This window comes from Oncorhynchus mykiss, chromosome 26 (genome assembly GCF_057628025.1).
Source record: "Oncorhynchus mykiss isolate SJ-2025 chromosome 26, ASM5762802v1, whole genome shotgun sequence".
In the NCBI taxonomy this organism is placed as follows: Eukaryota; Metazoa; Chordata; class Actinopteri; order Salmoniformes; family Salmonidae; genus Oncorhynchus; species Oncorhynchus mykiss.
In genome coordinates this window covers 15,613,047-15,628,509 of record NC_143047.1, presented here as the reverse complement: position 1 = coordinate 15,628,509, position 15,463 = coordinate 15,613,047, and the positions used below count along the sequence as shown (strand labels likewise).

Sequence of the window (15,463 nt, the reverse complement as noted above, 5' to 3'; positions counted from 1 at the left end):
GGTGTTCAATGTTCCAAGGCTGATACTTGAAATGTCTCCAGGATGTCTCTATTGAGATGCTGTTGTATTGTGATGCTCATATCTGGCGGTGTCTCCTTCATTTGCTTACAGTCCAGTTTGAAGGGGCGGAGAAGTCCAGAATGTCGCCCACCAGGGAGGGTAAAGGAGGGCGTCCGCCCCGCATCCACTCCAGTTGCTGTCTGGTCAACACCAAGATGACCTCTCTGGACCACTGCAGTGCTGCTCTGGGGGAACGCATTGACCCCTCCATGTCCCTGGAGAGCCAATTGTAAGTCATCCTCCCCTACTGTCTTTCTATCCACAGAATTATAATGAGTAGTAATTCTATTCCTGTGATTCTCTCCAGGGATTTGGTATTTTTTGTTTTGGTGCTTCTGAGGTAGAGCTGTGTGGAGATATTTGATAGTCTTTTGACGTTAGATAACAGGCACTTTCTCCATTTGAAGCTCTGTTTTATCCTCCCTCTTCTCTCCACCCTGTAGCTGGTACCATGGAGCGATCAGCAGGACGGATGCGGAGTCTCTGCTGAGGCTGTGTAAGGAGGCCAGCTACCTGGTGAGGAACAGTGAGACCAGCAAGAACGACTTCTCCCTCTCACTCAAGTAAGACCCTTCCCATACATACTGTCCACTACACACAAGTAATCAGTGTACAGTTGATGACACCCCACCCTCTCACACACACGGGAGAATATACAGCACCCAGTACCCGCAGTGCTTTCTAACTTATTCCACATTTTGTTGTTATTCAACATTTATTGTATAGATTTCATCCATTTAGATTTAATCCACATAATGCCCCATATTAACAAAGTGAAAACATGTTTTAAAAAGCTTTGCAAACTTATTGAAAATGAAATACAGAACTATCTCATTTACAGAAGTATTCATACCCCTGTGCTGACACTGCAAATTGAGCTCAGGTGCATCCAATTTCCTTTGATTGTCCTAGAGCTGTCGCTACAACTTGATTGGAGTCCACCTGTGGCCAATTCAATGGTTTGGACATAATTTAGAAGGAAACACACCTGTCTATATAAGGTCCCACAGTTGACAGTGCATGTCAGAGATGTCCATAGATCGCCGAGATCGAATTGTGATGAGGCATACACTACCATTCAAAAGTTTGGGGTCACTTAGAAATGTCCTTGTTTTCCTCAACTGGCAGCTTCATTAAATAGAACCCGCAAAACACCAGTCTCAACATCAACAGTGAAGAGGCAACTCCGGGATGCTGGCCTTCTAGGCAGAGTTCCTCTTTCCAGTGTCTGTGTTATTTTGCCCATCTTAATCTTTTCTTTTTATTGGCCAGTCTGAGATATGGCTTTTTCTTTGCAACTCTGCCTAGAAGGCCAGCATCCCGGAGTCGCCTCTTCACTGTTGATGTTGAGACTGGTGTTTTGCGGGTGCTATTTAATGAAGCTGCCAGTTGAGGACTTGTGAGGCGTCTGTTTCTCAAACTAGACACACTAATGTACTTGTCCTCTTGCTCAGTTGTGCACCGGGGCCTCCCACTTCTCTTTCTATTCTGAATAGGGTCAGTTTGCGCTGTTCTGTGAAGGGAGTAGTACACAGCGTTGTACGAGTACTTAAGTTTCTTTGCAATTTATTGCATGGAAAAGCCTTCATTTCTCAGAACAAGAATAGACCGACGAGTTTCAGAAGAAAGTTTTGTTTCTGGCCATTTTGAGCCTGTAATCGAACCCACAAATGCTGACACTTAGGCCTGAATGGAAAGCACTAAGTCTGGAGAAAACAAGGCACAGCACATCACCTGTCTAACCTCATCCCTACTGTGAAGCATGGTGGTGGCAGCATCATGCTATGTGGATGCGATTCAGCGGCAGAGAATGGGAGACTGGTAAGGATAGAGGGAACAATGAATGGAGCCAAATACAGGCAAATCCTTGATGAGAGCCTGCTTCTGAGTGCAAATGACCTTTGCAACAGTACAATGACCGCAAGTATACAGCCAAAGCAAGGCTGGAATGGCTTCAGAACAAGAATGTGAAAGTACTTGAGTGGCCCAGCCAAAGCCGAGACTTGAATCCCATTGAAAATCAGTGGAAAGATGGAAGTTGCTTCTACAAAGTATTGACTTTATGTAAATGAGTTATTTCATTTTCAATACATTTGCTAACATTTTTGCTACTATTTTTGTTTCTGTGTGTAGATGGGTGAGAAAACAATCACCTTAATCCATTTTGAATTTAGGCTGTAACACGACAAAATGTGGAATAAGTCAAGGGGCATGAATACTTTCTGATGGCACTATATACAATTTACACACACACACACACACACACACACACACACACACACACACACACACACACACACACACACACACACACACACACACACACACTTCACTGAGGGTGTTCACGGGTTATCATAGAGTAGAGTTCTATAGATAGAGTGCCAGTTCAACACACAGTACAGCACCATTATTCTGCCTCCAGGAGTCTTCCTCACCTCCTACCTACCTGCTGACTGTCTCTTCAGTATGGTTATACATGTCACCTTTAAGAACCCTGTCCTTCCTACATGATGCCCTCCCACCTCCACCAGGTAACCTCTCTGGTGCTCTGATTTGCTGACTTGCCCAGGACTGAATTCATAATGCCCCCCTGGCTGACCTCTGCCCCCTGACTGTGACCTGGCCAGCGGAGAGTCCAGGGGACAGGCCCTGATTGGTTTAGTCTGGCCGGACATTTGGCTGGAGGGTAGCTTAAAGGGTCTCGCTGCACAGCTGGCACTCACCTCCGCAAGGCAGTCACATGCCATCCACTCAGAGGCTCTGAGGGCTCACACGACCGCAGGGAGCCAGCCAACTGATGAGTGTCAGCGGGCTGCCATTTCCCGAGCACACAGCCATACCTGGCTGAGAACCATTTCACCACAGGGGCAGAGAAAGTGCCTCTGATATGAGCTGCAGAGAGGATAACTGCTTGAGTTATGGAAGACAGTTCTACAGTATTATTGTCACCTTTCTTCAGATACAAACTGGCATTTGTGCTCTCTTGTCGTTGGCTTTTTCTTTGCTTATTCACAATAAAGCACACATCGGTGATAGATTAGATACATTGCAGCAGGGGGGGAAACCGTTCCTGGTTCTGAGGACGCTCCTCGTCAGTCAGCTTTAGGCTCATCTCTACTGGCAGGAGGAGATGATACTGTCCAGAGCTGCTCCACTGCTCCTCACACTGACTGACTGCTCATTTCATTACCAGAGCTCTGGGACTCTGCTCTGGCCTGTCTGGGGGGGGACACAAGGAATTAGACTGGTGGGCTTGATTGGGCAGACAGTGCTGGGCCATTGGCTGGACTGTCTGGTGCAGTAGGCTGGTAGGCCTTATTGGACAGACAGGGCTGGGGTTGTTTGGGGAGACTTTATTTAACTAGGCAAGTCAGTTAAGAACAAATTGTCATTTACAATGACGGCCAAACCCGGCGCTGGGCATATTGTGCCCCGCCCTATGAGACTCCCAATCAAGGCCAGATGTGATACAGTACGGATTCAAACCAGGGACTGTAGTGATGCCTCTTGCACTGAAATGCAGTGCCTTAGACTGCTGCGCCACTTGGGAGGCCACTGTGACACATCCCATGCTGTGTCTAAGGGGGTGTAGGAGAGGAGTGTTGTTGATCTCCAACAGGAGCTGTCCTTCTCAGTCAGCCCACGCACTGTGACCTTTCAGCCAGCAGCACTGAACCTCTGACCCTGTCAATCCAGCTGGCTCCATGGCCAGTCACAGTGGAAGAAAGTCATATTGACTCTATGTTCAAAGTTCAAACACATAGACTTCTGAGTGCGTCTTGGTCCACCAATGTCCACCAATAATGGGACTAATTGTGTCAGTTCCAGAAAGGAGTGATGGAATTAATTGTTCCGTGTCTGTGTGCTTGTGAACCATAAATCATAGTTGTGTAAAAGGCTGTTTACAACACTCTCTTTGTTGGACCTCCTGCACAGATCAGTGGAGATGTCATCCACCCAGGGCAGAGGGCAAAGGCAGGAAGGCAGATATTTCTAAACAGCTCTCTGGTGTGTGTGGTGGATCATGTGCCTGTGTCCTGCCAGCATGACTGTGTTTGTTGTGCAGTACTGGTAGGAAACAGAGGAGGCTGTAGGGTCATTCAGATCAACCCAGTAAACAATCAGCGGGTTGATTCATGGATTCGGCAGTGGGGAGGGGGTGATACAGAGTTCAGTCTGCTCATGTTGGAGCCTCCTGCTTCCTAGAAACCTCTGTGGCAGAGGCTTGAGACCCAATGTGTAGGCCATATATGTTGGAAGATGCTGAAACCTCTGTGGCAGAGGCTAGAGACCCTGTGTTTAGATACTCCATGACTGGAGCTGCTGAAATATTCATGAGGCCAAATCGGCGGCACGTTTGTGCTTTGCATCATTGATGAAGGCCCAGACTTTCACTGACCGTGAATCTCCAGAGCCTTTTGACAGGGAGAGAGGGTACCTTGTCTCTGTCTCTCCTCCTCTCTCTGAAGATGAGTGCTCTTTTAGGTGCATAAAACACATTTAGCCTTTCACTGGTCTCTGAGTGGCTTAGCTCCCCCTCCTCCCCCCAGGGGAGGGTTTTACACAGCCGGTTTTACGGGCTGACTGAGGTAGAAAATAAACCGTTGAAAGAGGAAAACAAAGATTTATGCAACAAAATGTGTTGATGCTATAACACATGGGAAACTAGAAAGCCTTGGAGTTGTAGAAAGAACAACAAAATCTCTCAGCGTTGGCAGTTGAACTCATGTCAGGAGAGGCAAACATGTCTCCGAAAAGTGTCCTCGCTTTGTCTTTCTTGTGAGAGACCGGGATCTCCCAGTGAGGGCTCTTCTAGTTTGTTATGGAGTACGTGATTCAGTGCACAGTTCAGTGCGTTTTATTAATGCATGTATTCTTCTTGGATATTACTACAACTGGAATGGTTCCCAAATGAAACACGACAACAACACAGTTTCTTACAGTATAGTTGACCTATAATGAGCAGCACCAACCACATTCTTGTTTTTAAAATCCATCTAAACCACGAGGAACAGGTGTGGTCATGTCCTGATCATGTTAGTGATCCTTCCAGGCAGACACACTCTGTTTGTGGCTGCCGCAGTACGTATTAAACCCGGAAGAGTGGCTATTCAGGACAATTCCTGTCCCACAATGCTTCTTAAGGTCAAGGCTTTCTTTCTGGATCATTATCTTCTGTTGGGTGAGTTTTGGCTTCTCTGAAGCCATGGATTTATTGCGTTGAAGCATCATTCATGGTGCAGTCTAATATATGTAGAGAGGTTGAGATAAACGATGATGGCTGTCAGCCTATTTCTCTGCTTGAAGGATGAGCGGGTTCAAGTGAAAGTCATAGACCCCGGTGAACAGGACATCAGACCTCCAGAGTGAAATGAATCCCGATTAGACCATAAAAAAGCGCACAACTAAATAGGATACGATAACAAACACAAAATGCCCAGTCTGGTCAAAAATAGCCCTACATTTCTGTTATCAGACAGCGGTGGTCTGTTGCGCCGTTGTCTCAGTCTCCACGGAGCTGAAACGCGATAAGCGTAGCTAAACGCTGACGGGGAAGGAAATCTTAGGAGGATTTCTAAAATGTTCCTATTGATGTGTTTAGCTTTTTAAGTGGTGTGCTCGTGTAACCCAAGGCCTGTCTCCTCAAGCTGTTGATGAATCAAACTCACTTTACCTTCAGAGTGGCCTCTCCTCTCCTGGTCCAGCTTAAGAAGCAGCAACACAGTGACTACATCCCAAATAGGAAACAGGGTGTAATTTGGGATGTAGGCAGTGAACAGGCTGTGTGACTAGAGATATCTGTCCTCATCTACTCTAACCAATAAACTTTGATTTGATGAACATCCTGGTAATGACAGAGATGTATTCAACTGGAGGAGCTGGCTGGCTGATCAGGCTCAGTGATGGAGGAGGCTGAAACTAGCTGTATTTACTTCACTTTTATAGCAGCAGAGAAACCCTGCAGTCCTCTCCCTCAGCTCTCTTATAAAATGATCATCCACCTCTCCGCACGCTAGATCCTCTCAATCTCCCTCGTTTCTTTTACGGTCTCTGTCTCCCCCTCTCCGACTCCTCTCTCCTTCTACCTCCCCCTCTCTAACTATACTTTTAGTGCAGCAACTATACACGTCAAGGCTGTGACTTGCCAGTCGTACAGCAGCAGTGTGTTGACATGAGAGATTTCTTGTTGACTGTCCTTCATGGTCCTTACTAGTTTCAGCGTGTCACACTAGGGTTTTATCTCTTGGTTCATGGACTGATGAAAGATTTGACTTACAAAAAGTATTTGCCTCTGATGTTTTGAGAAATGTCATTTTTAATGGTTATTGTCCCTTAATTGAACCTGTTAAGTTTCTCCTTGATCCTAATGTTGGTGTTTTCTCCATGGCTTTGTTTATGTTGGTGTCTTAGTGAGATAATATGACTTCAGGCTTTTCAAATGCAATTATAAGATAACGGAAGATGCCCAGCAAGTTGTGCTTTCTGCTGATAATGGACACACACCACACACCACACGCACACGCACGCACGCACACGCACACACGCGCACACACACACACACAGACACACAGAGACAGACAGAATGGCTTAGAACACATATTTCCATCTTTGAATGCCATTCCCCGCATATGGGAACAGGAAGTCATTGCAGTCCATCACTGTCTGGCTGTTATTCCACAGTTGTATTTCTGTTGACAGGAGAGGTGACACCTGCTCTGCTAAATATTGTATATATACTTTTCCTAACTGTGTAAGTCCTCCGGGTGAGCTGATTCTGCAGTATCTTGGGCATTGCACAATGCAAACAGAAGAAAAAACATTCTCTGGGACCATGAGTCAGTGTGTGCTCAGTGCTTGACACTAACCTGATGCTGTGTGTTTGGCTACTTGTCGCAAAAAAGGTTTCTGATAAATGGTCTACTGAGGACTTTTCCTCTAGCCCTTCTCCCCCTCTACCTCGCTCTCTTTCACCCCTCTCCCCCTCTTCCTCACTATCTCCATCTTCCTCTCTCTCTTTCTCCCCCTCTACCTCACCATGTCCCTCTTCCTCTCTCTCTCTCTCTCTCTCTCTCTCTCTCTCTCTCTCTCTCTCTCTCTCTTTCTCTTTCTCTTTCTCTCGATCTCTTCTCTCTCTCCCTCTCTATCTTTGACCTCTCCCTCTCCTTGTATGTGATAAAAGGCCTGTGTCACTGCCATCCTCCCTGCAGTATAATGGGTTTTATACAGCCACATTTCTCATTAAGACAAGGCTCCAGAGCAGGAGATTACTTAAGAGCTGCAAAGCACACACATCCAAGGCTCCGGCTCAGCCCTAGAAATACTGTAGGGAGCACAGCCCAGGGAGCTTTTCATTTGCTCTGCATTTATTAACTGGTGTAGCCTAAGTGATTCTTCCTGGCTGCTCATTAGACTAGTAGCACTCTCTAATTACAGTATATAGGAGTGTGTACAGTATATGACTTGTACTGCATCACCTGGGAATGATCTGTCACTGTACCGCTGGGAGATAAAGCACTCAATGTTTAGAGCTGATATTGTTTTCTCTCTCCCTCTAGGAGCAGCCAGGGCTTCATGCACATGAAGCTGTCAAGGACGAAGGAGAACAAGTACATCCTGGGTCAGAACAGCTGTCCCTTCGACAGTGTCCCCGAGATCATCCACTTCTACTCCAGCCGCAAGCTGCCCATCAAGGGGGCCGAGCACATGTCCCTGCTCTACCCCGTGGCCATCAGGACACTATAGTGACATGGCCTTCCCCAAAGGTCACACAGGGGTCAGATGCCCTCTCCTGCCACCTCCCCTGGGAAACCCTGTCGCTCTGCCTATTTCCTTCTGTTTGATTGGTCTGAAGGACAGAGTTCAAGTTGGCGGAGGAGGCAGGGATGACGAGGATAATGCAGCTCACCGGTCATCACCTACCTGATCCCAGACCTGCTATTAACTTTTTGTTTGTATTTTCTACAACATTATCATTGCATCATTGACTGAAACATCATCTGCAAGCATTGTTTCACTGATCCCAGTGCCACTTTGTACCCATCTCTTCCACACAAGACCTGTTCATATTGGATTTGGCTCCATGTTATGCTGAAAGTGTAATGTTTGTTTAGTGAGAGGAACCTAAAGATTGTAATGTCCTTATAAAGGAAGCAGGGAAGGCAAATTCATGTATTGGGGTTATATATGGGCACTCTACAGTGGCTGGCAAACTCAATAAACCTGCCCTGTGTGAATACTTTCCCAGTCAGTGTAACAACAGTTTAGTGTTTAAGTGCTGTACGGTCTGCAGACTGACGTCTCTGTCTATTCCCGGGACTGTATTTCTGATATCCTTCACCACGGGTGTCCCATTGGTAGGACAGTGTAAGCACAGCTCTGGTTTGACAGTCAGCAGACTGATAGATGGATCACTACTATATTACACAGCAGTAGCACCATTGGCTAAATGAGCCAGAGATGGGCGCCTAGTCTCAAAATGGTCCAAATTACCTTCCCAATCCCCCATCGTAGAATATCTTTGCATGGGTAGAATGGAATATGCCTGCATTGTCTACCTCAGAAAATCAATTTCATTCGTGAATCTGCAGATCAATAGGTACAATGGGATTGCAGATATTGATCCAACCCCCACCATGAGACTCCTATTCCCAACAAATTGCATCTATGGTTTAAGAATATGTTTTTGCATAAACCAGTCACATGTTTTTGTTTCTTTTTTTTTTTTACTACATTTTACAGATCAGCATTTGTATGTATAGTCACTATGAAATTGTGTGATGTCAGTAACACATGTTTGGTTAATGCCTTATAATGCATGGGTTGAATCAGTCGGATTAGATCCGCTGATTTCTAGAGTTCTGCTTCTTTCAACGATTGTTCTGTGACTAATTTATTCTGGGGTAATTCTTCTTATTACAGATGTGTTACTCCTCTCTGTGAAGGCCTGCCTCGTGGCATCCAGCCCTCACTATTCTCTGCCATGTGATCGTGTTTGGCCAGAGTTTAAATACCCCGGACCTGGTCTCATATACTGTGGTGCTTCACTTTGTGTTTTAGTCAGTTCTGCTTCATGTGTCCAACTGCCTCTGTGGCCTGACTCTGGTGGCCTGACTGAGACACTGAGGAGTAATGGTGTCTCGTGACCAATGGGATTGTCAAGCCTCACATAAAGACTGTAGAAGCCCCATGGACCAATCAGAGGACTCAATTTTCCTAAATGAACCCTGACCTCCAGTCTGTCATAACCCCTCTATTTGTTCGAATTATTTAATACACACATCTCAAAATTGGTTTCTTATTCAGTTCACTCTTGATTTCCTCCATTGTCTCTGTGTTCTATCCTCTACCCACACGACTCTTATTCTGGTACAGACCTTGAGGTTAGAGACATTGCTTGAAGCCTCTCTTTGTTCTTGGAGTTTGACTTCTCTCCTGAACTAGAGGGACTGACGTGTCCTTTAATCTTATCGTTTACAAGGAGAGTGCTGAAGCATGCTATGCAATCCCATAACCAGTAGGTGGCATCATTGCGGATGTGGAAGTCTAAGGCTGTTTTCCAACTGGCATTTCCAAAGAATTAAGAGAATCATACAGGTGTTTGCTGGAGGTGAATTGATTATGTTGGTAAGTTAAAGGACCAAGTAAAGTAGGGTTGCATACAGCAGCAGTGGTTCCCAACCTTTTTCAGATAATGAACCACCAACTGAATTTTGCTCTGCCCGGAGTACCTCTGAAGTACTATACACCCCCATGTGCATTTTACCAGTAGACCTATGGTCTCACGAGTCTTCTAAAGTATATATATATATATACTGTGTGTGGATTGATGTGTAAAAAAATATTTAACACATTTTAAAATAAGGCTGAAACATAAACTGTAAAAAGGGAAGGGGTCTGAATACTTTCAGAATGCACCGGACATATGTATGTGTGTATATATATATATATATATATATATATATATATATATATATATATATATATATATATATATATATATAGTACCAGTCAAAAGTTTGGACACATCTACTCATTCAAGTGTTTTTTTTCTTTTTCTTTTTTTTTGTAGAATAATAGTGAAGACATCAAAACTATGAAATAACACATATGGAATCATGTAGGAACCAAAAAAGTGTTAAACAAATCAAAATAGATTTTAGATTCTTCAAAGTAGCCACCCTTTGCCTTGATGACAGCTTTGCACACTCTTGGCATTCTCTCAACCAGCTTCATGAGGAATGCTTTTCCAACAGCCTTGAAGGAGTTCCCACATATGCTGAGCATTTGTTGGCTGCTTTTCCTTCACTCTGTGGTCCAACTCATCCCAAACCATCTTAATTGGGTTGAGGTCGGGTGATTCGGCACTCCATCACTCTCCTTCTTGGTCAAATAGCCCTTACACAGACTGGAGATGGGTCATTTTGGGTCATTGTTCTGTTGAACAACAAATGATCGTCCCACTAAGCACAAACCAGATGGAATGGAGTATCGCTGCAGAATGCTGTGGGAAACATGCTGGTTGTGTGCTTTGAATTCTAAATAAATCACTGACAGGGTCACCAGCAAGCATCCCCACACCAAAACACATCCTCCATGCTTCACAGTGGGAATCCATGCATGCAGAGATCATCCATTCACCTACTCTGCGTCTCACAAAGACACGGCGGGTGGAACCAAAAATCTAACATTTTGACTCATCAAACCAAAGTACAGATTTCCACCGGTCTAATATCCATTGCTTGTATTTCTTTGCCCAAACAAGCCTCTTCTTCTTATTGGTGTCCTTTAGTGGTTTCTTTGCAGCAATTCGACCATGAAGGCCTGATTCACGCAGTCTCCTCGGAACAGTTGATGTTGAGATGTGTCTGTTACTTGAACTCTATGAAGCATTTATTTGGTCTCCAATCTGAGGTGCAGTTACCTCTGCTGCAGAGGATAACTTCATTAGAGGTAACTCTGGGCCTTCCTTTCCTGTGGCGGTCCTCACGAGAGCCTGTTTCATCATAGCGCTTGATGGTTTTTAAGACTGCACTTGAAGAAACGTACAAAGTTCTTGACCTTCATGTCTTAAAGTAATGATGGACTTTAATTTCTTTTTGCTTATTTGAGCTATTCTTGCCATAATATGGACAAGGGCTTTTACCAAATAAGGTTATCTTCTGTATACCACCTCTACCTTGTCACAACACAACTGATTGGCTGAAATGCATTAAGAAGGAAATACATTCCACAAATACAATTTTAAGAAGGTACACCTGTTAATTGAAATGTATTCCAGGTAACGACCTCATGAAGCTGGTTGAGAGAATGCCAAGAGTGCAAACCGTCATCAAGGCAAAGGGTGGCTACTTTGAAGAATCTCAAATATAAAATATATTTACTTTTTTGGTTAGTACATGATTCCAAATGTTTTATTTCATAGTTTTGATGTTTTTCACTATTATTCTACAATGTAGAAAATAGTAAAAATAAAGAAAAACCCTTGAATGAGTAGGTGTGTCCAAACTTTTGACTGGTACTATATATATATATGTATATATATGTATGTATGTACATATGTCCGGTGCATTCTGAAAGTATTCAGACCCCTTCCCTTTTTAAATAGTTTGTTTCAGCCTTATTTTAAAATGTGTTAAATATTTTTTTACACATCAATCCACACACAGTACCTCATAATGACAAAGCAAAAAAACAGTTTTATTTATACATATTTTTATTTATTTAATTTACATAAGTATTCAGACTCTTTGCTATGAGACTCAAAATTGAGCTCAGGTACATCCTGTTTCCATTGATCATCCTTGAGATATTTCTACAACTTTGAGTCCATCTCTGGTAAATTCAATTGATTGGACATGATTTGGAAAGACACACACCTGTCTATATAAGGGCCCACAGTTGACAGTGCATGTCAGAGAAAAAAACAAGCCATGAGGTCTAAGGAATTGTCTGTAGAGCTCCGAAGAAGGGATTGTGTTGAGGAACAGATCTGGGGAAGGGTACCAAACAATATAAACAAATATATACATTTGCATAAATGTCTAAACTTGTTTTTGCGTTGTCGTTATGGAGTATGGTGTGTAGATTGATGGGGGGGTGTAATCCAGTTTAGAATAGAATAAGGCTGTAACGTAACAAAATGTGGGAAAAGTCAAGGGGTCTGAATACTTTCCGATTGCACTACATGTCTTAAGAATGTTCCTGTGTGGTAGAGATGAAACATTTGAAGAAGAGGAGGATCTTTAGTCAGTGCTGCTGACAGACGCATGTTACTGTAGGCAAGGTCCCACGTACGTTGTCCACACTGCCCAGAGGAAGACCCCTCGCCTGGCTAGAAGGAGGAAGGGAGGGGACTCTGGAAGGCAAAGAAGGGGCTTTGTCTCAATCAGCAGACTCACTGTTCACTTTATGTCTGTGGGAACCTGAAATAGTCCTTCTCACCCTCAGAGAAGTGTTGTGTTGTGTGTGCGCATTGCCATCAGCCATTGACTTACTCTGTGATTTTAGTGCTTTTGTGTACATTTTCTTCCCTTGTATGTATGCACTACTTTAACATATCTGTACAGTCCCTCATCGCCAAATGTATATACTGAATGTATTGTATGGGGACATAGAGGCATCAAGTTTCAACCTAAATAAAGTAGAGTTTATGAGTCCAAAACCCTCTTGTCTGTTGGCTCTTTCTTGATGCTGCAACAAACATGTTACAAAAAAAAATGATAATCCAAAAGATGTTTTTAACTCCATACCGTTGTGGTTACCAGTTACCATGGTACGGGTCTATTCAATGGTAAGTGCCATAGCGCTACTCTCTGTTGGTTGATTCACAGACGGGGTATTGAAAGAATAGTAAGAGAGGATAAAGGCACTGATGTCGACCTAGTAGTGAATGGTCATCTGCTCCACCACACAATCCCAACCCTGTTCTCACTGCACACCGTCCGGCCGTGATGATATTATAGTGATTTAATTAACTGACCCAAGATCTGTACAGAGGAAATGTATTAATTGCTGTATAAGCCAAACACGGTCTGAGTCGGTCTCTAGCGTCTTTCTTCGAGAGCATACTTAATTCATGAATTAATAAACGACTACAGGTAAGCTCTGAGAGACAGAGAACAGCGGTTGAGATTACAGAGAACACACCCTGGGCTGTGATGGTGTGTGATGGTGCTAGAGAATCCTTCATTTAAACACACGGGCGTGGCTTTAACAAGCAGACCAGACGGCCTTGGGATTCAGGCCACATGGCTTTGATGCTCTTTCTGCTCCTGAAAAGGAATCCGTGTTCGTTAGCGTGCTCCTCTCCCCAGCTCTTCTCCTGTTGCCTCCTGTTGTTAGGTGGGGCTAGATCAATGTGTAAACATCCTTTCAGAGCCTCACAATGGAGCCAAGCTGGCCTATAAAGTCTACAGTGTTTTCTATTACATACAGCTTGTATGAAGAGACAGAGGGCAGACAGATGGATGTTACCACCGACAACCAAAAGCAATAAGGATAAGGCAGGGAATGTGTGATCCACTTCTACCTCTTTAGTGAAAATGTGGAGAAATATTTTCCCCACACAAGGTCGACATAAATCTGCAATGAACTAATTAGTTGATACCTGAACAGGAGTGTGTTAATATACTCTCCTGAGAATCCACCCAAGGTGATTCAGGGTATTGCTGTTTTGTTTAGATTAACGTATAAATCTTATTCAGACACTCTTATCGTTCTCTACCACACAGCATCTCCATGGTGGTCCTTTCTACTGCTCTGGAGAGATGCATCATTTCTAACCTTTCTCCCACTGCTGCGATATCACCCTCTCCCAGGGTTAAAACGCCCACCAAGGGTTAAAACACCTGAGAGTAAATGCCTCAAAGTGTCCTTTGGTGGACAAAAGAGCACCCACAGGCCTGAAAGACATGGCTTGAAAGCAGCAATGCATCCATTCCACAGATGGATAGAAAAAATGGCCCTTGTCCATCACCAACTAATTTCATATTCAGCCCAGTCATGCCTGGCAGAAAGCAATCTCAGGTAAACAGACTTGATGCTAATAACACATGAACTGCATCGTTTAAAAAGACAAAAACAAAATGGGGAGACAATAAAGCAACTCTCCTCCAGTTCCCTTCTGACACGTGTGAGGTGACCCGAAGTGAAACCTGTTATTATTCTGCAGTCTCTGGCAGTTAGATTAATTTAGCTTTTACTCTGCTTTAAATGGTCTATTATGGATGCAAAGAGTTTTGCACTGTGTAGACATACAGTATAATTAAGTAGGACTGTCCTAATCCATCCCCTGAATCTACAGGTCAATGTCGTGTTGGACAATGTGGATAGTTCTGTCTGCTGCATAGCAAGGCCACTATACTCAGAAACACCCAGCCAACAGTCTCTATGTAATTTATTGTCCTTCTTTTTGAATTACAGCTTCTTCCAACCAACTATGTTGTCGTAACAGTGGTTTAGATGAAAGAGAGCTGGAGCAGAGTGGTGCAGAGCTTGGAGCTGCTGTACTCATGAAAGGTAATTTTCTTCGGGGCCATGTGAACCAGCTATGAACCTGGGTTGAGTCGCTGTGTCTGCAGTCTGCATATAGTCGGGCATTCACAGAGGAGCAGAATACATGAGAGAAGAGGAGCTATAATGACCTAAGACTCTGGGGGACAGGGGTAATGGGGAGAGAAAGGATGGGAGGAATGACTGTCCTCCCCTATTTCCCTGCATTTATTCTGTCCCTCTACTGTTTTAGTCAAACATTAGTTACTCACCCGATTAAGTGCCGTTTCCTACCCAGCCAAGACAATGCCTTCATCCACAAATAACACCCTATTTTCACCCTCATCCTCCTAGGTCCCACACAAGCCTGTCTGCATGGACAGAAGGGAGAGAGAGGTCACTATACAGCCACAGGTGTATAGTGTGACTGAACAAATCTGTCTGGACAGCACCTTCTTTCACCTCCATTTTGATGTCAGGGGGCAGACGAGGAAAGCGTCTTTGCGTTGTCCTCCGAGTGGAGAAAATAAAGCGAAAGAATGTGTGTAACCTAAACGTAGTGCAATGACAGCAAACTGTGAAGATGTGCAATGTGATTACATATCCCCATCTGAATCAGATAAATGAGTCTCCATGGCAACTTCCCTGGATGTTGTGACAGTATATTGTTGGAGGTTTGAGGATGTGATGCTGCAGTTAAGAGGATAGGTCTGACATGGCAACGACCAGCAGAATAAACCATTTCTATTCAACAATCCTCTACCATTACTGCAATGCTTTTAACGTGATCTATCAAACAAAGAAGACCGATATACTGTCTAATAAGCCTACAGTAAGTCAATTGCTATGGTGCATCATTATTTATTTAAATTAGCTTGAAAGGCGTTGTATTAACCAATTGAAGACTCGACAT

At 44.0% G+C, this 15,463-nt stretch overlaps 1 protein-coding gene across 4 annotated transcripts in view; it reads left to right on the top strand.

Annotated features, from left to right (window-relative positions):
• Positions 1 to 9,350, top strand: part of LOC110506455 (SH2 domain-containing adapter protein F) — a 114,849-nt gene extending 105,499 nt beyond the window's left edge. For all 4 annotated transcript variants that reach the window (XM_021586075.3, XM_036964017.2, XM_021586072.3 and 1 more), the window contains 3 exons: positions 112 to 289; positions 504 to 623; positions 7,617 to 9,350. In XM_021586075.3, coding sequence (XP_021441750.1) covers positions 112 to 289; positions 504 to 623; positions 7,617 to 7,803 — 485 coding nt within the window. In that variant the 3' untranslated portion in view covers positions 7,804 to 9,350. The remainder of the gene's footprint in view (positions 1 to 111; positions 290 to 503; positions 624 to 7,616) is intronic.
• Positions 9,351 to 15,463: the final 6,113 nt, after the last annotated feature.